The sequence below is a fragment of the Chelonia mydas genome, chromosome 4 (assembly GCF_015237465.2).
Source record: "Chelonia mydas isolate rCheMyd1 chromosome 4, rCheMyd1.pri.v2, whole genome shotgun sequence".
NCBI classification, from domain to species: Eukaryota; Metazoa; Chordata; order Testudines; family Cheloniidae; genus Chelonia; species Chelonia mydas.
Genome location: NC_057852.1, coordinates 62,022,541 through 62,050,444, shown reverse-complemented (window position 1 = coordinate 62,050,444; position 27,904 = coordinate 62,022,541). Strand labels below are relative to the sequence as shown.

General features: G+C 39.6%; 1 protein-coding gene across 1 annotated transcript; it reads left to right on the top strand.

Annotated features, from left to right (window-relative positions):
• Window positions 1-9,196: 9,196 nt before the first annotated feature.
• Window positions 9,197-26,587, top strand: CTSO (cathepsin O). Its single transcript, XM_037897456.2, has 8 exons — window positions 9,197-9,572; window positions 12,260-12,368; window positions 14,269-14,402; window positions 17,565-17,732; window positions 18,723-18,844; window positions 21,589-21,752; window positions 22,280-22,372; window positions 24,564-26,587. The coding sequence occupies exons 1-8, from the start codon at window positions 9,390-9,392 to the stop codon at window positions 24,596-24,598; spliced, it is 1,008 nt and encodes a 335-aa protein (XP_037753384.1). The 5' UTR covers window positions 9,197-9,389; the 3' UTR covers window positions 24,599-26,587.
• Window positions 26,588-27,904: the final 1,317 nt, after the last annotated feature.

The window sequence follows — 27,904 nt, the reverse complement described above, 5'->3', positions numbered from 1 at the left end:
ACACAGCTCATTATTGCCTATGGGTTTAACACCTTCTAACAACATATCTCGTCATCTCAGACATAACTTACTGAATTAAATTTGTAAATCTACCTTTCTCTGTCATTTGCTATGATAAAGTAAAAACTGTATATAATTCTTATCTTTGACCTCCTCACACTCGGGCCATTAACAAATCTTAGCTGAAACTATTTAAAACTCTGGGCATCTTCTAAACAGCAGCATTTTAAAAGACAATAGGCTACAAAATATTTATTTTTTGCCCTCTGCTCTTGTGGAATTGCTCCTCTTCCCCCTTCTCCCCCCACCCACAATAACATTGTTCTGAGGTTCATGACAAGACAGAAGTGGGTACTTTATATTATCAAGAAGTTGGGCGTTTCCCTTTGTAATCAGACACAGTGCTTCGCTCATAGCAAGGTATTAGCCTTAAAAATAATAATAATAATAATAAAAATAATAATCAGCTTTACATGTTCCTAAAATGTAATATGAAGCTGGACCCCTGAAGTGAAAAGGACATGGCTTTCCAGGAAGGTAAAAGGATATGGAAAAACACCAATAAGATAAATTAAATGCTGAAACCAACCAAATATAATTTTACATATTTCTTAAACTAGTTTTTCTGTAAAATATTGTGACATAAAATACACAATAGATGGTACAGTAAAAAGGTTTTAATGGTGCTTGTTTGGGATTATCTGTGTAATTAATTCATGGCTTTCCTGTGTAATACAGTCTATACAAACTCATGTAAAGAAGACCATTATGTATCCCTCTTTATGGGTTTGATTCTGATCTTACTTATACTAATGAAATTCTTTTAATTTCAATGGAGTAAATCCAGATTTACACTGGAGTAACTCAGTACACAATTAGGTGTTATATCTGTATCCATCTATATCTATAAGGAAAACAGACTGCAAAAAGATAGCCTTGTGAAACAGAACAACAAACCAATACTTTGCTTTGTCAGTCAGTCCCCTACTGTTATTTATTGTTCTTCCATTCTCCCAGATAATACTGAGAGTCATCGGAGAAGGGCACAAGCATTATTATTAACACTGTCTCTCTGTCCCCATGAGCAAGATAAACTGACACACCTGTTTAGCACACACAGAGGGCAAACCCAACAGAAACACAGTTTCCTCCTGATCTGCCACACAGAATTTTTATTGTAAATTAGCCTGGGATACATGTACTTTTCCTATAAAGGCGAGTTTTATAACAGCGCCTTCTACAAATGTTTTCAAAAGTCCTTTGCTGCCCTCATGTGTTTAGTAAAATATTTCCTTCACACTGAATCTTGAGATTGGCTGTGCATGAGTTAGTAAAATATCTTTCCTCAGCAGGACAACTGAGGCATATATTAAGAACAATTGTGTGTAGTCATCAGGTAGAGCCAAATTGCCTATTTTAGGGTGCAAAAATTATATATTAAAATTAAGCAAATATAGTTAAATTTGTAAGCATCATTTGCAAACAATAGATTCCCAGTTATACTGGTATAACGCCAAATGCTCTGCTGGCAAAACTTCATTGAAGTCAATAGTGTTAGGCTAGAAGAGAATTTGGCCCACAGTATTCAAGACATATTGGAACAACTATAAAAGTTTCCATTAGAATTAATTTCAATGTTATATTTAAATGCGTACATCTTTGTGCTGTTTCTGAAGTGACTGGCAAAATGAACTGTCATGTGCAATTATATTATTCAGTGCAAAAATGATGTGAATGCTATTTTAAATCTGAGATTTTAAACCCACTAGTCAGGAAATTCAAAAATCAAGATTCTCACAGAAGCCTTATCTCTGACCGTTATAATTACACTACCAAGTAACGTTGGGTCATGTGACATAATAATCAGGAAAGGCTGATTTTATAAATATTGATTAACTCTGTGGAGATAGTTTAACCGGACATATGTGGGGTAATGCTGAAGATATGTATTGCTTGTTATATTTTGATGCTGAATAATGGAAATGTTAACCCACTGTTTTCTTGCAGAAATTTCACGATAATTATAAACCGTACAATACTCTTATTGAAATGAAATGACATGACATGAAAATTTTCAAATGAATATTTTGTATATATATTTGTATGGACTGTAAATCATGTATCAGGTTCCATGGCTAAAATATAAATTGCAATTAAATATATCCAGTGGGCATTTTTAATGATAAATAAAACCAAACTTGGACTTTTTAAAAGTCCTCATTATTTCTATATAGTCTTAAATACTGAAAATGACTTATCAGAAAGAGAAAGGAAGAAGAAAATAACTTTTCTGAAGATTCATTTGGACATATGCAGCAGTGCACCTATCTACTCTTCAGTTATTTTAAGAACACTATGATCTGCTTGAGCAAATATAGCATTATGTCCTCTATTTTTAAAATACTTAGAATTGATAAATGCAAGTGATTTTATATTTTTAAATAAAATTGCATTGCACTTAAACCAAACGTTCCAAATGGCTTCTGCATTGTGAGCTTGAATTCAATTCATTCTACTGTGGAACTGTAGAGGGGAAAATATACAGAGAGCCAGATTCTCCCCTATGTTGGGAAGAAACCCACAAAGGAGGCAGGAAACTCCTTGAGTTTTATGTGCACAGTTTCTTCATGGTTATTTCATTAGAGAGGCAGGGCTGCCCTAAACTCCCACAGAGAGGACAAAATGATTGGTAAGTCCCCTAACGCAGAGGATCCTGTCTGATTAAAATCATGGTTATAGACTTTGGTTATTAAGGTTCAATATCTCCACTCTCTACATTCAGGGTGAGGGCCATTCCTCCAGCTCCTTCTCCCTGACTATGGACATTCCTTTCTTGTCATTTCTACTAATGTGTCCCATCAAATGGACTAAAAAATATTGTAATTTATGCAACCTGTGAGGCAGCAACAATGAATGCACGAATTGGAACTTGATGGTATCGGGCTATCCAGATCATTACACCCTAGGAACCAAAGATGAAGAAGAAAAAAACTTGTATGTATCTACTTGCTTACTAGCTAGATACAACCAATTGCTCAGGGAACTGCAATAAGTTGAATGTGCTAAAGATGCATCTTTTCAGTCCAACTGCCTTGTAATCATTTGATTAATAATTTCATTGATCTTGTATGTGGTTATCACATTCAGTCTGCTCTTTGGGCCAAGATCAAGAATCACATTATGCTAAATTATCTCTGATCTGGAAAAATGTTGATTCTCTTCAAGCATTTTTTTTGTGTGTGTGTTCCTGACCAGAAAGTAGACAACTAGCTTATGAGCCAGGACACCTTCCATCATAAAATCTTGTACAATTGTCTACATTCAAATCCAGCTATCTACTAGGACATATGGATCAGGCATTTTTTCTGCCCAGTGCAAAATATCTACTGGTTGAATTAGAAAAATATCACTACACTTATACACCTGGAATATCAGACAGGCTTAATGGCAGATCAGAACACATCAAGTTGTCTAAATGATGTCAGAGGAACAACAATTGAGCTCTTGGAACATCTTCCAATAGTATTTCTAAAAGCAGAGACTGTGGCGTGCAATAATTGACTGTTCATCTGTTTAACCTTTGCATCTGTACATTTGCTATCACTGATGCTATTCCTGATATCCGGTTCCCATTCTAATCCTCTATTATGGTCCACATTCTGGTCTCCATTACCCCACTGTAAAGTCAGTGGTAACTTCACTTAAATCAATTCTGGATTTACATCAGGGAAACAACTATCAGAATCTAAGGTTTCAGAGTAACAGCCGTGTTAGTCTGTATTCGCAAAAAGAAAAGGAGTACTTGTGGCACCTTAGAGACTAACCAATTTATTTGAGCATAAGCTTTCGTGAGCTACAGCTCACTTCATCGGATGCATACTGTGGAAAGTGTAGAAGATCTTTTTATATACACACAAAGCATGAAAAAATACCTCCTCCCACCCCACTCTCCTTCTGCTAATAGCTTATCTAAAGTGACCACTCTCCTTACAATGTGTATGATAATCAAGGTGGGCCATTTCCAGCACAAATCCAGGGTTTAACAAGAATGTCTGAGGAGGTGGGGGGGGGGTAGGAAAAAACAAGGGGAAATAGGTTACCTTGCATAATGACTTAGCCACTCCCAGTCTCTATTCAAGCCTAAGTTAATTGTATCAAATTTGCAAATGAATTGCAACAAAGCCCGTTGCCAACTGTGCCCACATATCTATTCAGGGGACACCATCACAGGGCCTAATAACATCAGCCACACTATCAGAGGCTCATTCACCTGCACATCCACCAATGTGATATATGCCATCATGTGCCAGCAATGCCCCTCTGCCATGTACATTGGTCAAACTGGACAGTCTCTATGTAAAAGAATAAATGGACACAAATCAGATGTCAAGAATTATAACATTCATAAACCAGTCGGAGAACACTTCAATCTCTCTGGTCACGCGATTACAGACATGAAAGTTGTGATATTACAACAAAAAAACTTCAAATCCAGACTCCAGCGAGAAACTGTTGAATTGGAATTCATTTGCAAATTTGATACAATTAACTTAGGCTTGAATAGAGACTGGGAGTGGCTAAGTCATTATGCAAGGTAACCTATTTCCCCTTGTTTTTTCCTACCCCCCCCACCTCCTCAGACGTTTTTGTTAAACCCTGGATTTGTGCTGGAAATGGCCCACCTTGATTATCATACACATTGTAAGGAGAGTGGTCACTTTAGATAAGCTATTACCAGCAGGAGAGTGAGTTTGTGGGGGGAGGAGGGGGGGGAGAAAACCTGGATTTGTGCTGGAAATGGCCCAACTTGATTATCATACACATTGTAAGGAGAGTGATCACTTTAGATAAGCTATTACCAGCAGGAGAGTGGGGTGGGAGGAGGTATTTTTTCATGCTTTGTGTGTATATAAAAATATCTTCTACACTTTCCACAGTATGCATCCGATGAAGTGAGCTGTAGCTCACGAAAGCTTATGCTCAAATAAATTGGTTAGTCTCTAAGGTGCCACAAGTACTCCTTTTCTTTTTATCAGAATCTAAACGGCTCAAACTCTCCAAGCTCTTGCATGTGCCTCAAGATATTCTAGCCAAAGAGAATTACACTTCCAAAAACAGCACTGCTCTAACTTAAGCAGCTGGAATGGTCCCCTGACAGGTGTTCCGCTGGGCCAGAATCACCTGAGTTTGGTGAACTCTAGTCTTACAGTTTCCTACCCATGGTCACAACCCTGGCCCACTCCTGAACGCTACTTATGTGGGGGGTTAGGAAAGGGGCCATAAAGCCAGATATGATGGCTTTACAGTGCTGGGAGACTTATCTATGACAAGAACTTCTGTGGCTTCTATTGTGATTACTGGTTTATTCTGAGGTATATACATGTAACTCTGCATTTCAGGTCTAATATTCGGGTTCTTTTCAACTGTCTCAGCCTTACTTTTCAATTGCAAATAGTATGTTAATCTTCTTCTCTATTGGCCCAAGTATGTAGAAAAAATTGCAAACTACAAAACCAACTTTGTTTCTCAACTTTCTTCTGAGATGGCGGAATATTACTAATTTTACAACCAAAATGTGCTCAACTTAGTTAGAAAGTTGGTTTTGTCAGGTAAGTTTCTTTAACCAAACACAAACAAACACAGAGATCAGAAAAAGAGGAGAAAAGGAAAGGAAAAAAAGAACAGATGCTTCTTTGGCAGTCTGGTAGGAGTTAGCTGGCAACCCTTGTCAGCTGCAGGTGTAGGAGCAGGATCTTATAATTGTACTATAAGAATAGAGGTACAAGTGTATGTCTTGATTTCATTTTACCAGCCACCCTTTTTGAATAGCAGAAAGGAATGACCCTCTGGGACATTGGTAGGAATGCATCTGACAGACTGCCAGTGTCTGTACTGATGTTACAGCAGGGACAGACCAGAACAATCCTTATGACTGATTATGGTCACCCTTTTGTTTTAGGATAAGTTATAATGTCTACTATATGTACTACAAATTAGGCACTCTAGTTAAATATAGAGTTTTGTTTTAAGGTTTAATAAGTAAAAAGACAGGATCTTGTACTATGTCTATGTTAAGGAGATTCAAAATAAACTGATACTGTTTGTATTCTCAAAGGTCTCTGTAAAAAGACTGTTCGTGCGAATGAGGAATGTATACATCAGGAAAAGATAAGGTGTGAAGGCCATTGTTATAGCCAGATGGTCAAGGAAAAAGGAGTAAAGAGACTTAAAGACACCAGAAAATCATCAATGCACATCCATAATGAAGGAAGGGCAAATTGATGACCCTGAGGTGAAGGCTGGCACAGCTAAAGAGGACAATTGATTAAATCAGAACCAGGACAGGATAACCCTCTCCGAGGTGAATTGGAATGTTTACATCAGAAGATAACACCAATTAAGAAGTAACCTGTCACAAACTGACACAGCAAAATCCATAGACTTCAACAGAGAAAAGGAACTATGAGAATAGGGTGCTTTGCCATGGGATTTTGGGTTCGTCTTGCCACTACTCCCGGAGCATCCAACAAAGCCCAGCTCCCCTCTGCGACCATTCTGGCTGGCCACTAGATTGATCCAGACTGGTAACTATAAAAAACATCAACTGGCAGGACTGTGTGCATGATGTGTATGTGTGTGTAGCTGAAAAGCATATGCTAACTGTTGTATTTTCAATAAATATGGTGTATTTGCCTTCTCTCTTATAAAAGATCCCGTGTGCTTTGTATAGCACAACACAGGCTGGAGCGGTGGCTTTTTCCCCCAAGTAACCAGGATCTCTAAACCAACTAATATCAGATTGGAAAGGCTGATTCAGAGGTGTAGTCACACTGCTAGATAAAATTTCTCTCTCTCACTCTCTCTCAATGGTAGGAACTCACAGAGACAGTGTCTGAGAAACAGACAAAACCAAATCTTGGACTGTACATTGATAAAACCCGAAAAACATGCTGGCTTGACATTGAATAGGCTTGATATTTATAATATGGATCAGAAAATAAAGACAAGCAAAAAAGGACAGACACAAAACACAACCCAACGAAAGTAAAAACATAGATGAAATAAGCCCTTGCCCACTTTTGGGTTGTTCTGGGTTTTATGCTACACACTCCATGGAAAGCATCAACATTATTTACAGCAGCTTGACTAGCATTTCCAATAATCCTTGTAGTCCAAACAATCTTAAATCAGATTAAGGAAACCTTGAACAAACTCAAAATATGTGTGCCTTAGCAGCCCTTCAACATAACAACAAATGTCCATTTCTTGAAGCAAAGTTCAAACGATGTTCCAGCATGAACTGGGGTCTTCACAGCATGATTGGGTAAATGATTTTTAAGCTTTTCCTCAAAGTTTAGGAGATTAATGCATAGTTCATCGGTCTTAAATCTGTTACAGTAGCTCTATGGGAGGTAGGCTAATTTGGTTGATCCCGTTGTAATGATGACACTTATCATATTAATAATGGGAACTGGCAAGCCAAAGGACATGCACTAGCTAAAGACAGACCAGCTGGTAGTTGAACTCCCCACAGAGTTGCAGCTACCAGGCTCCTCATCTGCCTATCCCTACAAAACAGATACCTGCACTTCAGTGAGCAGTACAATTACAATACCAACTCCCTCTACAGTTCCACAGTCAGCAAATCATCAAGCATTAGCTGGCAAATGGCAAGTCAGACCAGAGTTAGCACTGAGGAGAGTAAGAATGTGGCCGTTGAAAGGATATAAATGAGCATACTCGCCGCTGTTTTCCACACAGACACATAGCTTACCACTACCACAACTGGTGTACACCACAGTCCACCAACCACAACCTTAACTCTGCCCCCACAGGGATAACATCCCTTTCCAGTACCTCTTACCCCATCCAATACACCAAAGTATTCCCCAACCCTTCCTTCTAATCAGTGGTAATAGAACTATGCCCTGTATCATTGACTGACCCTTTTCATTATTTTTTTTCTGGCAGTTTTCTCAGTTACCCTAATTCTCCTTTGTTTGGCGGCAGAAAGGAGAGGGAATGGCAGCTATTTTTGCTATTATGACAAGTAACTTCTTTTGATGCCTGAACAAATGATTGTAAGTGAGACACTTTTTATATAGTAGTCCAAAACTGAAATTTACAGGTCTTACATTTCATTTAGATGGCATTTTTTTTCATTTATGTTTATATTGTCAGCAGAAGCACTGAATGTCACAAATGGTCATCAGCACTAACACTGTAGCTTGATTTTTAAAGGCAGATACTATGACACAAAGTTTATAATTATATTATAGTGTACAAGCAAAGGTAATCAGCTTCATGGTTCAGACCATTTACCTTCAGAGTCAGTATAACAACCCTACTTCCTATCCACAGAATCACAAGATTGGCTAGTTGTATTATGGCCAGTGAAAGAGAATGCCTTTCCACATTTTTATTATGCTTTAACAAATACATGAGGGAAGGAGCAGAAATGTTTAAGAAATCAAACCAGTTGGAAAGCAATGCAATAAATGTAATCATGTAAATGTATTACTTATTTATAAATAAAACCTGAGGTATCTAAAACGTTCACTTACTAGAGCTTAAGTGATAGAAATTTACAAAAGGATTTTTGTCCTTTTCACATACACTCAGAGTGTAAACATTCATAGGCACCACTCCTGCAAACACATACCCACATGCTTAACTTTAAACTCCTGACTAGTCTCATTGAACTTAATGGGACTGAAGTCCTTAATGTTAAACATGCCTATAACTGTTTGCAGGATTAAGTGACAACCCAAGATAACCAGGAAAAACAAAAACCCAAACAAACAGAAAAAGTTGTTTAGACAAGACAAAATCGTACAAGGGTCAAACCCAATTGTGCTGGAAATCCTAAAGCTATTTTAAAGTAGTCAGGAAAGATGAGGGCCTATTTAGGAACACAGGACTTGCCAGACTGGCTCAGCCCCATAGTGCAGCAACTTGCTCAGTATCTTGTCTCCAACAATGGCCTTGGGAAAAGCTGTAAAAACCAGACCTTTTCCAGACCTTGGGAAAAGCTGTAAAAACCAGACCTTTTCCAGACCTTGGGAAAAGCTGTAAAAACCGCACAATAGGAAGATGTGTGATAATCTGCCCACGGGAGAGTCTCACCCCTAGGAGTTAGCGGCTGGATTAAGGCCCGAAGCATGACGTTAGTTGTCCCTTCCTACAGCAGGGAGTGGGAGGCTGCAGACACCTGGTGAAAGTATCAGTCAGACTAAAGCCGGGGGGGTGGCTCCAGTGAGGCGCGCTCCCAGCGCCGTGCTGCACACACTGCCGCCGCCGGGACAGGAGGAGGCGGAGCCGCCGGAGCCCGGAAAGTGAAAGGGAAACTAGACCCCCGGGTGCTGGCGCGGGGAGCAGCCCCGGGCTCCATGAAGCTGCTGGGGCTCTGGCTCTTGTGCCGCCTGCTCCCCGGCGGGGGCGGCTCCTCCCCGCGCCCCGCGGGGACCCAGCCAGAGCGGAGCAGCGGCGGCCGCACGGAGTTGCCCGGTTTCCGGAACCTCACCCGGGCTCGCTGGGGCGGCGGGGATGGGCGGGAGGAGGCCGCCCTGCGGGTAGGTACCGTCTGCTCCTGCGCTCCCCCGGGGGGGGCTAAGGATGGGGGTTAGGTCGGCTCCTGCCTCTCCGGCCGCAGGCCCGCCCCGTCTCTGCCGGCAGCTCCCCGTCCTGCACCCTGCCACCGCCGGCGCCTCCCTGCCTGCAACCCACCCACCCTGCCCGTGTACCTCCCCAGAGCCAGCCGCCCTGCCCTGCCCCCCTACCCTGCCCGGGGCCTCTCACCCGCTGCCTCTGCGTGGCAGAACGGGTCAGGAAGAGGGCCCACTATGTGCCACCCACCCACACGTGGCTGGCAGCTCTTCCCCCATACTCACCATCAACCCTTCCTGCCGGCCGGCCAGCCCCCTTTGCCTCCATACCCACCACCAGTCCTGCCCGCTGCACAGCCTCCACACCTGCCATCCATGATCCACCCCTCCTGCCAGCCGACTGCCCAGCTTCCACTCCCGTCACCCACCCCTCTGGCTGGCCGCTAACCCTGCACACCTGCCTGCCAGCCACCACGTCCTCATAGCTGCTACTCCCCGGCCTGCCACTCAGCCTCCACTCCTGCCACCCAGTCACCCATCCCTCCAGCCTGCCAGCCACCCAGTCTCCATAGTACTCCCCAGCCTGCCACTCAGCCTCCATACGTGCCATCTAGATCTCTTGCCTGCCAATCACTCAGCCTCCATACTCACCACCCACCCTGCTTTTTGGCTGCTCAGCCTCCATACACGCCACCCAGCCCTCCTGCCTGCTGCTCAGCCTCCATATCTGCCACCTACTGCCCTCTCCCCACCTCAGCTCCCAAAGCTGTCTCTTTGCATGGTCATAAACTGCTGCTAAAACTTTCCCCCACCATCGTGAATATATGGCCATTCTTGATCCTATAGCTGACAGGAAGCAGTATATGTAAAATTCAGTCAGTGTTGTGTGGTGGGGGGATTATGTAGTATGTGGTGAAATGGGAACAAGTCTTATGTGCCTCACACATCTTTTAAAGGTAATATGGAAAAGGAGGGAATTGTGGTTTTTTGCTTTTAGATCTATTAAAGAAAGAATTAAGATTTGTTTTAAATTGATGCCTGGATTTTCACATTAAATATATGCCTTATTCTCCACCATCTTGCACCTTGCGTAATGATTTACAAACGTGTTAAGTGGGTGTGAAATATCAGCAAATCAGAATGGTTATGGCTTCTGCATTCTTTGCACGGATATAAATAGATAACACCAGGGAAAACATAGTGGAGAATCAGACCTATCTTGTCGTCTACCTTGTTTTTCCCCCAGGAATTTTATGAATGACTGAGAATGAGTGGAACTGTAACATTGCAAGTGACAAGTGATTACAAATGGATCAATTCAGGAAGAAAAGGATATTTAGTCAGAGGATTGAAAACACTTTGGGCCTCACTCACCACTGTGTACTAAAGTTTGCATTGACATTTTAAAGAAAATGAAAACTGAAATCTTCTTTCAAAATAAGAGTAGAGGCATAGCAATGGATTTCCTGGGCCACAAAACCTGGCTCTGTTTGGAGGAAAGATTTCCCCAAACTAGTATCTGTACTTTTCATTTCCCCCATAAGGTGTCAGCCTTGATCTAACAAAAAACCCTGAGTTTGCCCAGTTCTCTGTCAGATGATGATGGTGGCGTTTTTGGTGGTTGGATGTGTAAGTGGGAGTGGGCAGGGGAGAGATGAGGAATTGATGGGATAAGTTAGAAGAAGCATGCATCCGATGAAGTGAGCTGTAGCTCACAAAAGCTTATGCTCAAATATATTTGTTAGTCTCTAAGGTGCCACAAGTACTCCTTTGCTTTTTGCGGATACAGACTAACACAGCTGCTACTCTGAAACCTCTTAGAAGAGAGAGAGAGAGAGAGAGAGAGTGAGTGTGTTTGTGTGTATGAGAGAGAGATAAAATCAGTACATAAAATGTGTTAGAAACAAGAAAAAAATTACAACTTCAAAAACAATTGCCCATCATAATATTGGAAAATGCATTTCCAATAGCCCATAGCTGAATAAATTGAGCCAAATCATGTATAGAGTATAATATCTAAACTCCAAACAAAGGCATACAACCACTAAACATAAACAAAACAAAGAACATCAGCAACCCCAGTACCAGATAACTTACATCTTCTGTTTTTCAAAATGGCCATATTTGCTTGACCCAAAATAAAGTTTGCAAAGTATTCTAAATATCTATTTGTGAACCTATATTTAGAGAGAGGGAAGGGGTAGTGGAAGAAGAGAAAAAATATATATGGGAGGAGAAAATAAAAGAGAAAGTGGTATGTGGTATAGAGAAGGAAAAAAAGATGTAAGGGTTTTAGGTAGAGAGAAGGAAAAGAAGAAATGAGACACCAAAGACAGCAGAGGAAAAGATATACTGTGCTCTATAGAGGAAAGAAAAGGTAAAGTGAAGCCAAGAATGGAAAGAAGCCACAACAAAAGTAAGAGACGGTTTAAAACACAGAAAGTTGATAGAGAATGTTACAACTAAATACAACATATAATAAAGATGACACAAAGTTTTTGTCCCTAAATTCTGCAAGCACTTGTGGTTTTCACCTTGGTTAATATGCTTAGTACTCAGACATGTAGATGTTGGGTAAATGCTACAAGCCCTGCAAAGATGGTTGAATTTCTTAAATGAATAGAAATTCAGGAATTTGTAACTTTCTTTTCTAGGAAAGTATTAAAAGAATTAGGCGTTTGAATTCTTTATCATCAGGTGACAACATGACTGCTTTTTATGGAATAAATCAGTTTTCTCACTTGTTTCCTGAAGATTTTAAAGGTAAAGAACTAACATGCTGCTAATCTCATATTTTTATTATTTTGCTCTGTAATTCTTGCCCTCCCCTCTTCTTGTCATATTAACAAATTGTTTCAAATTAGCAAACAGTTAACTATATTTAGTGCTGATTAAAGTCTCTGTAAGTATTTCTGAATGCTACAGCAGTGCTCGCTTGGGTTCACAAGGTTGGATTGCCACAGAACTTGAACCTGATTCAGAAACCAAACTGTTGTCTGTTTCTTTCTGTTGGTGTTGAGAAGGTCCTTTAGCTACAGCCATCAAGTTGAAAGGCTGATCTGTTACACACGAAGTATTAAAAGAAGTGTGCTGAACCGCTTTTATGCTGTGTGAGAAAACATCTAGGTGTTCTCAAAGATTGACTGAAAATACTTCTGCATTGTGATGGTCCTTAAGGAAACACACACGTTTGCTATATATGTTGGTCTAGCTGTGTTAAATCATTTTTAGGCTTTGTAGGACTGACTTTCCAATTCAGTGCCTGATCCAAAGCTCACTGAAGTAAAGGGAAAGACTACCACTGACATCAATGGGCTTTGGATCTGACCACACTGGTGACACAATGGAATTGCCAATCCGTGAAAGAGGTTTGGACGAAAGGTCCATTGCCAACCCACCAAACCTCTGTCAAGCACCACCACACAAATAAAACTATACTTCAAGTGGAGGGTCGTAGAGTATGGTTTTATGTACAGACATACAAAGAAGCAATTTTACAAAATCTGATACAAAAAAGTAAAATTAACGCCCATGACTTTTTAAAAAAATCAGTCTTCTTTTGCCCTAAATCTTAAACTTTCTTGACTGTTATCTGTTTATAGCACAGTAATAAGGCCTAGCTCTTCTGCAGTACTTTTAATCATTAGCTGTCATTATCCCCATTTTTCAGATGGGGAAACTGAGGCACAGAGCGGCAAGGTGATTTGTCAAATGTCACCCAGCAGGCCAGTGGCGCAGCCCGGAATAGAACCCACATCTCCTGGGTCCCAGTCCACTAAGCCTGGATAAATGTGTGGCTTAGGTGGCTATTGCCTATTGCATTCATAAATGTATATGTTATACACTTTTGGGGTTAAATCCTTCCCCTATGAAGCTATTCTTCATCACTTTATGGAACTGAAAACTGTGCATCATCTAAACTGGAAAAAACTTTGCCTGCCACAGCTGTACTTGTTTGCAATTAGATATCTGTGGTGGCCAAAATATTGGTGGGTTTATCTATTGAAATTTGTGGGCTGTTTTTCAACCCATCAGCCTTTTGGAAGGAAAAACGATGGCCTAGACTGAAATGATGAGTGAAATAGACACTGGCACAGGCTAGTAAGATCTAGAACAGATCAAAAATATTTTTGCTGAAAAATGAGGTTTCAATTGCAATGAACATTTTAACGAAATCTTTCATTTGACAGGCATTTGTTTTTCAGTGCTTATTGATTGTTTTTATTCCCTCCCTCCTTTTTCCAGTGGGTAGGGGGGAGCGAAGGGAAAAATTAAGAATGCATGGGATTTTTTCCACCAAAATGAAAAATAACAAATTTTGTGAAAAATTTAAAAGTGAAAAAATTCAGGTTGTTTTCCAAAAATCAATTTTTGTCCAATTTTTTGACCAGCTCTAATAGAACCCCCTAATAGATAGGCCCACACTCAAATTCCAGAGGTATCCCTTTTGCTAGGAATACAGTTTATTTTAAAATAGATCTAGAATATAGTAATTGTTTTGGATTACTTGAATTTTATCTTTATATATTTGAAAAGAATTTAAAATGCTGTATGGTACTCAAAACTAAAGCTCACAAACAGATTTTAATAACTTTCTAGTGTTCTTTCTGTAATGTTACACAAACTATTACAGCTTAAAAATTGTTTATATGTCTGTGTTTAGCTATTTATTTAAGAAGCACACCTTACAGAGTTCCCAGGTACACAGAAGTGCTGAAGAGAAAGGAAACACTGTTACCAACAAAGTTTGACTGGAGGGACAAGAATGTTGTCACCCAAGTGAGAAATCAGCAAACAGTAAGCTCTGGATTTTCTTTTCTTCCTAACATTCAGTATTTTATTGTTGCACATATTATGGACTATGATTAATAAATGTCTCCTATCTGGACTGCTCCTGGTGGCATGCTCAGGCTTGAAAAGGAGTTCTACATGGCATATGATGCATTTCAGCATACATCATTGTCTGATTAATTTGTAGAGTGGCATTCACTGGAGGAAGGCTTAATCTAAGGGTCCCATTCAAATTCAGATTATAGAGATTATATTTTGCCTACCTAAAACTCACACGTACTGTCTGTTTATTTGCTGTACACTAATGTTGCTGTGCTCTGCTAAAAAATCAGTTTATTCGTCCTCAGAGATGGCTGCATTTCAGTGGTGGATGTTATCATTTTTATGTACTCTATTTTAGGATCCTTCTAGATGAAAGGCACTATTAAGCTTAAAATGTCATTTAAAAGGGCATTATGATCACAGAGATCAGAAGGGGATATACAGATATATAAATGACAGGGATCATTTCCCAAAACAATGACAATGAATATCTGGAGCTGCCTTAATTGTATTAAATAATGTGACTACCATGTATCTATATACTAGAGCTAATTGGAAATTTTCTGTCTAATGGTTTGTCGTAGAAAAATGTGGCTTCTGCAAAACCAAAATTTTCTGTGGAGAAAATGTTAATGTTGCCAACATTTTTTATTTTCCTTTGAGAAAATCTAAACAAAATATTTTATTTCAAGTTGGTCATCCTAAATCAAAACATGACCAGGGAGTCCATCCCACAAAGAGCAGTTGGGTCATGAGGTACCCTAACCCTGACATGCTCCTGTAGCTCAGATGGACACAGCTCAGTGATGAACTCAGTTAAAATGAAATGTTTTGATTTGCTGTGAAAAACTGAAATTAAATGTTTTGATTTGGGAGTGTTGGAATATTTTGTTTCAATAAAAAGTATCAAAACAAAACACTTAAATGCTTCTGAATCCAAATTTTTCAGAACTCTCTGTTCTCTGAAAAATGTCGATATTTTGACTTTTGTCCCAAATTGGGATGGAAATTCTGATTTTGAGATCAGTTCTACTATACACTTTGTGTGTTACTGACTCAAGAGCAGTTCTTTGAATGCAGTGCTGACATGCAACAGGAAAGCCTCTTGAGATTTAAACAGTTTGTTTTCACAAGTGCATGGGAGGGCTTGTCTGAAAAAAATAACACCATAAACCCAATAAATGTCTAAATTCATTAAAAAGAAGAAATCCAACTGATATAAAAGTATTGAAAAAGGTATGTAAAAGGTCCTGCTTTGAGCAGGGCGTTGGACTAGATGATCTCCTGAGGTCCCTTCCAACCCGGATATTCTATGATTCTATGATTGATAAGACACAGCTCTAATTAGCTAGATTTTACAGCATAATGAAGTTTCTTGGAATATATAAAGGACTTCTAAACTCCTTTGATTATAGGCAACAAACATTACTTTTTAATGTCTGATCAGAACAAAAATACCTTTATATAGTATATGGTTTGCTTGTGTACTGATTTTTAAATTACACCAGTATAAGGAAAGGAATTATTCCCATATACATTATAATTGAGTACCTTTACCTGTGTAGAGGTCAGTTAAAATGTCTATAAGCTATAGAGTTATATAATAGTATACACTTGATACATCTATGGTTTTTAAATCTCCAGTCTGATTGACTAAAACTATTTATACCACCAGATTTACATACTGAAGCCTTTGTATTTTTCTAAACAGAATGAGACAAATTTACTACCCAGCCTTGTTATTTGTTTCTATTAGTAGCTCAAAAGTGAGAAGCTATTGCTATGTTAACTAGTTAACTATAGCTAAACAGACCCTCTGCTAGGAATTCCCTCAGTGTGGGGAAGTCTCCAATGGATGTAGAATTCAATTCCAGTGCCTCCCTTTCCACAAACCCTACAGGTAGTCTGTTGGGAGCAGGCAGGGACATATCAGTGGCAGGCAGAAGGGTAGCCATAGCAAAGTTGGTTCCAGCTATCTCCACCTAGTTACCGGAGCCTGCTGAAGCAAACACTAGGCTGCTCTAACCTGCACCGAAGACCAGGAGGAGAATCAGGGAGTCATTATTCATTCTCTGATGCCCCTCGTTCACTGCTGCATTAACTGTAACTTGTATAAAGCTGAGAACCTGGCCCAGTATTATTCTCTCTTTTGATTCTTCATAGTATAATAGTCCCTCTGGGTATGTCTGCACTGCAATAAAACACCTGTAGCTGACTCAGGTCAGCTGACTCAGGCTCTCGGGTCTTGGGCTGCGGAGCTATAAAACTGCAGTATAGATGTCCGGGCTTGGGCTGGAGTGTGGGCTCTGGGAACCCATGCTTGGGGAAGGTCTCACAGCCCAGGCTCCAGTCCAAGCCTGGACATCTACTCTGCAATTTTAGAGCCCCCAAGCCCCGTGAGCCTAAGTCAGCTGATCTGGACCAGCAATGCGTGTTTTATTGTGATGCAGACATACCCTAAATCATGCTCCTCCAATCATTTATGCCTTGTGCCTCACCCTTTATGTGTTGTCGTTTCATTCTTTCACCTAATTGTTGCTTTTCAAAATATAAATTAGACATATCAACTTTCTGTAGCAAGCATTATTTAAACATAACTGTTGAAAATAGACTAGATATATCCTTATTAATTACATCATGTTAATTTTAAAAAATTCCATCTAGTTCTAAACAAAACAAAATTATATGGTTATTATTGGTTAAAAAAAAATAGTTCCAGTATAACAAAAGAGTCAAAACCCAGATTAGGAGAATATTATTCACAGGACAGAGAGTGGTTTAGGGTCTGTATACTGAAGAAATCGTTTTAGTGTTAGTAAGGATAAATTGGAGAGGAGTATAGAAAGAGTTCTTAGAATAGGAAATTAGGAATGCTAAATCATGGAGGAGTACAGAAGAAAATTCACTGTTCTGTAAGAAATAGTAAAAAGGCTAAGTTAATTTTAAAACATGATACTGGATACAAGAAGACCCTGTTTACTGTGATTTTTGTCTGATGCTGCAATAATTAAAACAATAAGAAGAAACATACTCTATTTAAACTACTTCCTTTTCTTTTTTTGTTTTGTTTAGCAGTTGTAGGCAGAAAACTGTTCAATGACAAATATTGGATTTTTTCCCCCCCAGTGTGGAGGCTGCTGGGCTTTCAGCATTGTGGGTGGAATAGAATCTGCCTATGCAATCAAAGGGAATAATCTGGAAGAACTCAGTGTACAACAGGTCATTGACTGTTCATACAACAATTACGGCTGCCATGGTGGCTCTACTGTTGGTGCTCTCAGCTGGCTGAATCAGGTCTGAGTCTTTTCATAAATCTTAAACTGTTCCTTAGAGATTTCCATACTAATGTATTTTATAAAAAAACAAATAAAAAACAGCAGCACAAAATGTGCATGGATTACAGCATGTCTAAGTTATTGGGACCTAGTTAGTTCCACATGGAATGCAGAGTACCCAAAGTTTGAACTGTGTATAAGTTGGAAGATTTAAATTCATTGCTTATGAATGCAACAGATCAGCCCTCAGGGATCCACTATGAGCAAAACAGCATCTGGAATTCAACAGCATCTTAATTTCAATTCACCATGAATTTTAGGGCCTGATTTTCAGTGGTGTTAAGAACCTAAGCTCCCATTCAGACAAACAGAAGGGGCAGGCACTCCGTGCCACTGTAAAATAAGCCATTTATTTAACTGTCATAATATGGATTTACATGCCAAAGTATTCTATTTAAAGAGCTCTCCCATCCTGAGGAACAAGGTGGATGTGAGTCAGGATAGTAACAGCTCCAGATGACAAATTTAATTTTTTGTTATATGCGGTGCACATCCCCATTCTTGCAGGGCTCCTTGCATGGCAGCTCAGGAAGCTGAAATGGGTAGAGACATTGCTGCATAGGTCCTCTCTCTCCACCAAAGGCATACAAGGCATACAGAGGGTGTTTCATTAGCCAGTAGGTGGAAGTAGCCTGTGTAGAAGGTTCACAGCTGCACTGTGGCTGGAGAAGAAGGATTCCTCCCTGAGTTCTCCCCTGCCAGCCCAGCCCCAGCTGTTCAGATGCTGGCTTAAGGTTTTGGCCATATAAGATGAATTGTTTGTGAATACAGTATTTTACAGAGGTACTCATGAGGTGTCAGCGGTTCTTAAAACTTCTGTAGGGGGTTAGTGTGCATGAATGCACAGGCTCCACATGACTTGGAATTCTTCAATTCCAGGAGATTACTCAAGAGACCAGCTTTTATACCCTCTTTAGCACCAAACATTCATTAATAAATCTTCTTGCAGACACAAGTAAAATTGGTGAAAGATTCTGAATACACTTTTAAAGCTCAAACTGGACTGTGCCATTATTTCCAGCCCTCTGATTTTGGAGTTTCAATCACAGATTATGCTGCGTATGACTTCAGGTAACCACTATTGATTCTTTTTATTTGCTGTACCTTTTCCCTGTGTCCATGGGCTATGAAGTGAAGCAAGAGCCTTCACTGCATTGGGAAGCCAAAGGTTATTTTTACTTATGGCATTAGTCAGTCATGCAGGTATATGTTAATCTTGCCGCCGTATATAAAATCATACTCATTTGGGCATTTGTAGTCCAGATCCTTTAAATAGCAGTAAGAGTAAAATGCAGTTGTTGTAGCCATGTTGGTTCCAGGATATTAGAGAGACAAGGTGGGTGAGGTAATATGTGTTACTGGACCAACATCTGTTGGTGAGAGAAGCAAGCTTTTGAGTAACACAGAGCTCTTTTCAGGTCTGGATCATAGTAAAAATAATTTTCAGCTCCTAAAAAGTCAAAGTGCACTCTCTCTTTGGTTTCAATTTTATGCAAGTACTTTTTGAATGTTAAGTCACCTATGCCTCATGAACAACTGATCCTAGTGCTAAGTATCAGAGGGGTAACCGTGTTAGTCTGGACCTGTAAAAGCGGCAAAGAGTCCTGTGGCGCCTTATAGACTAACAGACGTATTGGAGCATAAGCTTTCGTGGGTGAATACCCACTTCGTCGGATGCATGTTGATTCTAGTGCTGTCATCAAACTTCACGGAAAAAAAAAATCAGCAAGCATTTGATTACTTCAGTCCATATATATTTGCATTCCTTTTCCCTGCAAACATCCCTCACTCTCCAGCCTGTGACTTGAGCAAACACTGCTATTGACTGAAATTGGTAAAGACAACTTGTTTTCTTTTTAATTTTGCACTAGGTTGACTTTCTAATTTTTTTTTCAATTATTGTCAGTAGAATACAATTTGCTTTCAGAAACACCATATGAAAAATCATTCCAGTAGCAGGAGGATGACAATCAGACACAAACAGGTAAAAATAAAAAACAAGGAGTCCTTGTGGCACCTTAGAGACTAACAAAGTTATAGGGGCATAAGCTTTTGTGCTCAAATAAATTTGTTAGTCTCTAAGGTGCCACAAGGACTCCTCGTTGCTTTTGGTGATACAGACTAACATGGCTACCACTCTGAAAGCTAAAAATAAGTAATTCTGTAGCTTTATTGTTGAATAATTTTGGTAATAACCAAACTAATCATACTTAGAGTGGCTGAGAATATTTCAGGGCCATTGCATAACTCCAGTAAAAAAAGAAATGTGAGAGGGTCTTAATCACTTGATTTAACTGCTTTTGTTCTGAGAGCAATACATTTAAAATAACTACAGAAAAGTGTAAGTGGACAAACTAATTTAGAAATTCTTATTAATGATTGACTAGTGATGTTACCCAACACATTCGTTGTACAGCATACCTTTTTTCACTAAAACATTTAGTTATATTTCATTAGAATTGCAGTTTTGTTAGCTAAAATGTAATATTTAATACATATTCTAATACAGCTTTGGTGACCAATTGTCCAAAGCCTACACTTTGGGGGAAAAGCTGTTGTCTGGGTATACCGCAAGAAGGACAGGAGACTTGTTGTGGGTTTTAATCAGGCTGCAACTTTATTATATAGATGTCTGGGACTACCCGGAAGATAAAGTGTACAATGCAGGCAAATCCATGCTTATTCAAATCAATTCTCTGTGTCTTCCACCAGCCCCCATTTGTTTCCGTCCAGGTCCCCCAGCTGACCTATGGCTTGGACCTTACCACCCACCACCCTCGTAAGAGGGTTAAGGAGGGCTATGAGAATGGGGTGGGGGGTTGGCTCCCAGCTGTACCAGTCATAGGAGTCCCCAACCCCCTCCCACATTCTGTTCTATTATCCAGTATCTCCTTTTAAGTCCTTTACCAGGCTATTTATCTGGTCACTGGCTGCCCTCCCTATGGAATACCTGCATTGAACATCTGCCCAACCTTACAGAATAGGTTCTGACATATGGCCTACCACCTTTTCTTCTCACCAGAAAAGGTCCTCTCTCACACCCGTTGTGGGGAAGGTGAAAAAACTACTCTGTCGAAGCCAATTGTAGTGGTTTGAGGAAAAATTCCTTCCAAGCTCCCCTTTAAAAGGGGCAACTAGTGTAAAGCCCAGAGCCAGCCCAGCCCAGCCTGCCATTCGCCTCCACTATGGAAGGGAGGGTGGGTGCTGGCTCCCTTGCCACATGGAGCAAAGAGACTGTCCCCACCCGGGTTTGGTACCTTTATACACATTCCGGGCCAGGGGGCAGGGTGTGAGTCACTGCTACAAAGCACCTTTTTTACAGCAGTTTCTGACCTCCTTCCTTCCTTCCCCTGCCCCCCCCCCCCCAAAAAAAAAAAAAAAAAAAACCCACAGAGCTGCCCTTCCTTGGATTTGCCCCACTTTAGTTGTGGTGCAGTCACTTTGAGCTTCAAAAAACGTATTAAAGACTCATTAAAGTTTTCTTTGTAGTGTATTAACATATTTTATGGATTGTCAAAACCCATTCTAAGTGAGGAGGAGGAGAATCACAGTTACATAGTACCTACTGTTCCCCTGCAATTGTACCCAAAATCTACTTAATTATCATTTCTTTAATACAAACAAATTTTTTGCTTTGTATCACCTACCTTATCCTGTTTTCATCTTGACATGTAAACCTGTGATATTTAACTTTGACAGGAAACAGCTTGGTTATTTGAATATTAAATTGGACAGAATCAGCTGAGTGACATGGAGGTTGTTTTGACACATTAAAGTCTAACAGTTTTGGATTATGACTCTTCTCTTTTTCGTAGTGGCCAGGAAGATGAAATGTTAAAGAAGCTTGTTAACTGTGGACCGTTGGCAGTGACAGTAGATGCAGTTAGCTGGCAGGATTATCTGGGTGGGATCATACAGTATCACTGCTCCAGTGGAAAAGCAAATCATGCTGTTCTTATCACTGGTTTTGATAGAACAGGTAAAATTTCATTAGTTAGAGTCACAAAACTGTGGCTTTTATATTTATTCTGCTTCACTGAATAATTTTATCTTTTATAAAAAAAAAAAAGGTGGTTAGAAATTAGTATATTTAAGCTATCTATCTTAAAAATAGTTAAACGTTGAGCCCATATAGGCTCTGTACTTGCAATGTGATCCATGCAGACGGACCCCCTCCCACATCCCCTGTGCACCCTTGCAGAGTCCCACTGACAACATAGCAATAAGAATACAGGTTAGCACAAATTCTGTCAATCTAGTATATGATGTAAGTATAGTGTTTCCATATTAGTTCCTCAAGAACGAGGCTATGCTATACCAGCAGGAGTATGACATCTGCTTGTTGGCTATACTGTTAATAGTAGATTCCACTACCATTACATCCAGTCAGCATGACCTGAAAAATTATAATGACTGATAAAACTCTTAATGCATTGTCTAACTTATCAGGTTTGCGAAATTTGCTATTTTCTGTAATTATTTATGAAAACGTCTCTCCTTTTACAGGTAGCATCCCTTACTGGATTGTACGCAACTCGTGGGGACACACATGGGGAATAGATGGTTATGCCCATATTAAAATAGGTAGTAATGTCTGTGGTAAGTCAAACAAACAGTTGGTTTGAACAGTAAAGGCACATACTGGGCAATATTTTTCCATATATGTGAAAACACTTCAGCTAGAAGTTCAGATTGTAAAAACACAAAATCACTTTATTTATAAAAAGAGGACGAGATGAGTGCAGGTGAAAAACAACACCTAAATAAAACAAAATCTTTGCTAGTGGCACTACTTCATACATTTAAATAATTAGTTAATATTCATAAAGCTCCTTGGAAATTTAAAGCTCTAAGGCATAACAAGTTAAAGTACATGTTAGTTTAGTTAAATTACATGGGCATGGAGAACCTTATTATGCAAGGATTCAGTCCTGCAAGCAAATCTGCAACCATGTACTCTTATACCTGTGCGCAGCCCGGTGATTCTGCAAAGATTGCAGGGTTCTTACCTGCAGGTTTTCCTTCAATAGTCCCTAAATTACCCATCACCAAGTCTGCTGACAAAGACCATCTGCCATTTTTATTTTGAACTTTTTTAGGGTCTGATTCTGTGAGGGGATGAAGTCTCGTCAGCAGCTCACGAGATCAGACCCTTATTCCCAAATGAGGGTCTCACATCTGATTACAATAATTGGACTAGTAGTTAGTCTGACTACCTTTTGTACAGGAATCCTAACAGCAACTAATGCAATGTTGAGTTTGTTAATCTGTCTCAGGTTAGGTGTGTCAGTTTTTTGGACTTAACCTACCATATTTTACACATACAGGGCCTGATTCATGATTGTTCAGTATTTTGGGTAGTCAATTACAGTAGTGCAAAGTGAGTATAAAATAGTATCAAATCAGCCTGAATAACATTTTGCACCCACTTTGCACTGATGTGATTACATAAAGGTCAAGGCAACACGAATCAGGCCCTAGGACCAAGTCCCACTTGGAAGGAAAATTGGGCCCTTATTTAGCTGTTTAAATTTGATAATATCCATTTATTATTGTATGAACTAGCTACCTGATAACACTGTTGATTTGAGTCTTGATAACTAAAGCAAGCCAACTGTAGAGGTGGACCAAAAGAACAATCAGTAAAATTAAAGCTCACTAATTCAATAATTCTCACATTAACCCACTTGTCTCTTCATCTTTCTCAGCAAAGAAACAAAACCAAATTGCCTGTGCCCTAAATTCAACATAGAGGAGCAGTAGAAATTCTATGACTCTATTAATCTTAGTTTTTCTCTGTTCTTAATTTCTCGTTTTTGAACTAGACAGTTCTTCCTGATTTAGGACTAGATTGTGATAGGCCCTTCAATTGATGCAGAAGCTTTCCCTTCCATCTCCTACCCTCCTCATTTTGGACAAGAGCCTGTCACAATTGCAGTCAGGTAGAACACAGGGACTGTTCTTTGGTGCACCTTTGGGAGAAGTACAGCTACTCAAAGAGGGTTGAAATGAGTGTGAACAGGGGTGTGGACTTCTGCACCCTGGGCATCATCAGGAAGGATTGTTGAGTCGCTTTCTTTCCTGGAGCTTTTGGTGGTGAAAACGTGGCATGCCCACCACTCACTACACAGGGCTGTTTAACTCACCCTATCTGTCCACTACCTTTTTCCTGGAGACATTTAGGAGCACTAATAAGAGAGTAGAAAAGGAGGGACAATTGTAGTAGGGCCCCCCAAACATCTGTAACTGGGATGAAATGGGGGTAAAATGGGAGGGTGGGGCTCCAGAAAACATGCTATACAGGGGCCACAAATTTCTCTAGATGGACCTTGTGTAATCTGTGGAGGACCTAAAACATGGCAGCACATCCGAATGGTAAAATTTTACCAGCAGTTTTTCCAGTCCTTAGGGGAAAAGGGAAAGGATTTTGAGTCTTAGACTAGGAAAACTACAGCTCACATTTCAACATCCAGTTGTGCTAACACATTGTAAGTTCACCAGAGTTGCATAAAGAAAAGAACCGAAGATCTCTAATGTGAAAATAAAGGAGAACCCTTTTATTTTGTTTGGGGAGGTGAGATCTGTAGCTGTTTTCCTACAATATAAAGGAGTAAAAGGGAAAACAATTTAGTTTTGTTTCCTTTTTCTTTGCATTTCACCTATCCTGGCTTATGAAGTAGGACTTTGGGGGGTTAAGTTTCAGTGGGTTATTTGGGACAGCAAGTTTAGTTTGAAATAAATGCGTTCTTAATACTTATTCAACATTTAGTTTGTGTTTTACTTCTTCTAGGTATAGCAGACACAGTTTCATCTGTGTTTGTTTGACACTGACTGGCCGAACAAAAAAGCACCCTGCTAGTAGTCATTTGGCAGATAACAGGATTCTGTAAATTTACACTTCTTCAATATGAAGATATTTTACTTCAAAATTTTAAAAAATGATTTTTGTATGAGGGGTTGGTCTGCTGGGCATTACAGACATGGCACATCCGGAATTCAGGAAGATGCTTCAGCTTCCAGAGTCTGTGCCCCTAAATCTGAGTGGGGCTGCACAGACAACTCTGCAGAATACCATACACTTGACCCTCTGTTCTGAGAAAGAAAGAAAGAAAGATGAAACAAGGGTCACACTGTGGTGGTCAGTTTGGAAGTTTGAGCTTTACGCAACGCCTACTGAAATATTTGAAATGGGAACCCTAGATGGAAGACATGAAGCAATGGAAGTTTCTCGGTCCCAAATAATACCCACTGACAAATCCTGGCAGTGAGTCCTAGAATGTCACTAATGTCACAATTGGTTCAGAATGAAATGGAACAAGGGAAGAAATGACAGAAGATAATGTTGTTTGCTGGAGGTTTTCAATCCAGAAATCTAGCAGTATGACAGGGTGCAGTCTGAAGGCACTTTAATATGAGGAGAAACATGATGTGTCTATCCGTTTCCTCCTCTTTTATTTTCAAAAACCTTGTGTGAAATGACAATTCTTTATCACTCCTGTACTTTCTGAAGTGCCTGAATTGGCTTTTCTTGTAACTTTGTTTGATAGCAGGTGCTGTTTGCACCAGCATGGACTTTCTCTCTTTCTTCTGCTTTCTCTGCCTCTCCTCTTACGGGCCACTCTGCATTATATACCTAAACAAGCAGGTTGCAACCACATTATAATCTCTCTGAACAGCTCACTTGTATTATGAAGGCTAAAAGAAGCAGGGGGAAGGAAAGAGAGCATACCAAATAGTGATGGAACCATCAAAATGTATATATGCCTTCTTGTGTAACCATGCAACTTCATCTCTGCTCACCCTCTCCCTTTGAGTGTGTTTGACCCTCATCTTTCATGTCTTATTAAATCTAGTTTTTGTGCTCTTCAAGGCAGGACATTTTGGGCGGGGGGGGGAAGTGCCAGGGCATTTTGGAGAATTCAGAATGGATTAATAGTTCTTGTCTTCCCATGTACTTGATTACCTGTTAGTTCAGAGAGCGCTTAGCCAATTAGGGGTACTGCAATAACCAACCTGAGATACAAAAGCATATCTGCTGTACCCTCTCTTTGCATGTAAGGTTGCAAATGGGCCATTTCATTCTTTAAAAAGTGTTGGAGTAGCACCTGCTTCAGTCTTCTCTCTCTACCTCCATTAATTACACTTCTGCCAAAGCAAAAGGGAAAGTCAGACTATGATTGTCATAGCTAAAATATGCCTATAATTCACTAAATTTGTGTTTTACATATTAATATCTGTCTTCCAACAGTCCATCCTCTTCCAGGGCTAATCATCAGTTGTCGCTAGTTATTAGCAGGAGAATGAAGAACAGCTACTGAGATATCTCATTTTCTCTCTGTATTTCCCCAACCAGCACCTTTAACTGACTTATCACAGAGATCATCCCACTAGCTACAGATTGCTGGATTCATTTCTGTACAAGACCCATTTATTTCTGCCCTTCTCCCATGTGTTGGTCGGAGGAAATCTCTGCAACGTGATTATAAAGGCGTTGAACTTTTTGATATGCAGAACATAAGAGTAGAAAGCAATGTCATTTCTGAATTTTAAAGCATTCCAGTATCATATATTTATTTAGTAACTTTTGTGAATTTTTGTTTTTCTTGTCTGTGGTAGTCTGTTTTTGCTGTGCAGAAATAATTGTGAATCAATAGTTACACTTTTTATAAAAACAGATCTGTAACTTTTAGTTGAATTGTGAAGAGATTTTTACAAATATTTTGCACTATGTTCACTTTGAACAGGTTTGCTAATTACAGTGTTGAATATGTGTTTTAACAATATTCTTTCTAAATAAAGAATTTTGAACATTCACTTATATCCTATTCTTATATTCGAAATATGCTAAAGGGATAAGAAAAGCGTAATGAAGTTCCAGTAATGGCTGCTGTTTCTGTTTACTTACAGTTTTGCTAACTCTCCCGAGTTTATCCTGTGTCTTACAATATTTGCTGTTTGTGTTAGTGCTATGCTCCATTTGTCATTCTGGCTTAGCAAAGAAAAGGTTAAGGAGTGACTTGACTACAGTCTATAAGTATCTACTTTACTTATAAGAGGAACAAATATTTAATAATTGGCTGTTCAACCTAGCAGAGAAAGGTATCACATGATCCAATGGCTAGACGTTAAAGCTAGGCAAATTCTGACAGGAAATAAGGCATAATTTTTTAACGATGAGTAATTATTCATTAGAACTACTTACTGAGAGTAATGGTGGATTATCTCTCTCTGACCATTTTAAAATCAATATTGGATGCTTTTCTAAAAGATATGCTCTCGGAATTATTTTGGGGACGGTCTAAGGCCTGTGTTACTCAGGAGGTAAGCTTAGATAATCATAATGGTCAATTGTGGCCTTAGAATCTATTAATCAGATCTTGGATTACCAAAATATAGGAGGGAAAATTCCTGAGTGCAAAAGTACTGTTCCTTTAAGTTGTCTTGCTGGTAACTTGTTCTGCTAGCAAAACTGAGTTGGTAGCAATGCACGTATCTAGGCTAGCAAGAGGGAGGTTGCAACTTCACTTTTGTAAACCAGTGAGGTAAGGCCACTCAGTGGAGATACCAAAAACGGTTCTAACTACAGGCAGTTACTATGGCATCCAGTTTCTGAAAGGCAGACTTTAGAAACTAAAACACAAAGGAGGCAAGTGCGATGCTTCCATTTGGAACAGTTTTCTATTTTTGCATAGAATTATAGAACCAGAGGTTAGAAGGGACCACGAGGGTCATCTAGTCTAACCCCCTGCCAAGATGCAGGATTTGTTGTGCTTTCTAATGAAGCCCCTTTCCTGTAAGAGAAGTTTTCCTTGGATATGAAAGACTGGTGAGGACAATTAAGCAGTAGCATTTATTACTTATTGGAAGAATAGCATCAGTACAAGTTCTAGCTGAGGTCTGATACGAGCAATAATGATTTTTTTGTGTTTGGGTCTCACGTTTAAAAGTTGTTTCCATCTAACTGCTATTGATAGTCTATTTCTCAGTGACCCAGCATGAAGAGTATTAAAAACTTCACCTGATAATTTGTGCCTCAATCTCAACAGGTTGTAGTGTTCAAATACAAAGATTTAATGGACAAGAATACCTACTTTCTCCACATCCTATAAGGTAATATGTTTTAGTCCTGAT

What these genes read in the sequence shown, in the direction of transcription:
- CTSO (XM_037897456.2), top strand. Translation starts at nt 9,390, where the DNA reads ATGAAGCTGCTGGGGCTCTGGCTCTTGTGCCGCCTGCTCCCCGGCGGG. An exon ending in CTCTCAGCTGGCTGAATCAG is followed by an intron (nt 17,733 to 18,722) that starts GTCTGAGTCTTT and finishes ATCTTCTTGCAG; the next exon opens with ACACAAGTAAAATTGGTGAA. An exon ending in AATAGGTAGTAATGTCTGTG is followed by an intron (nt 22,373 to 24,563) that starts GTAAGTCAAACA and finishes TACTTCTTCTAG; the next exon opens with GTATAGCAGACACAGTTTCA.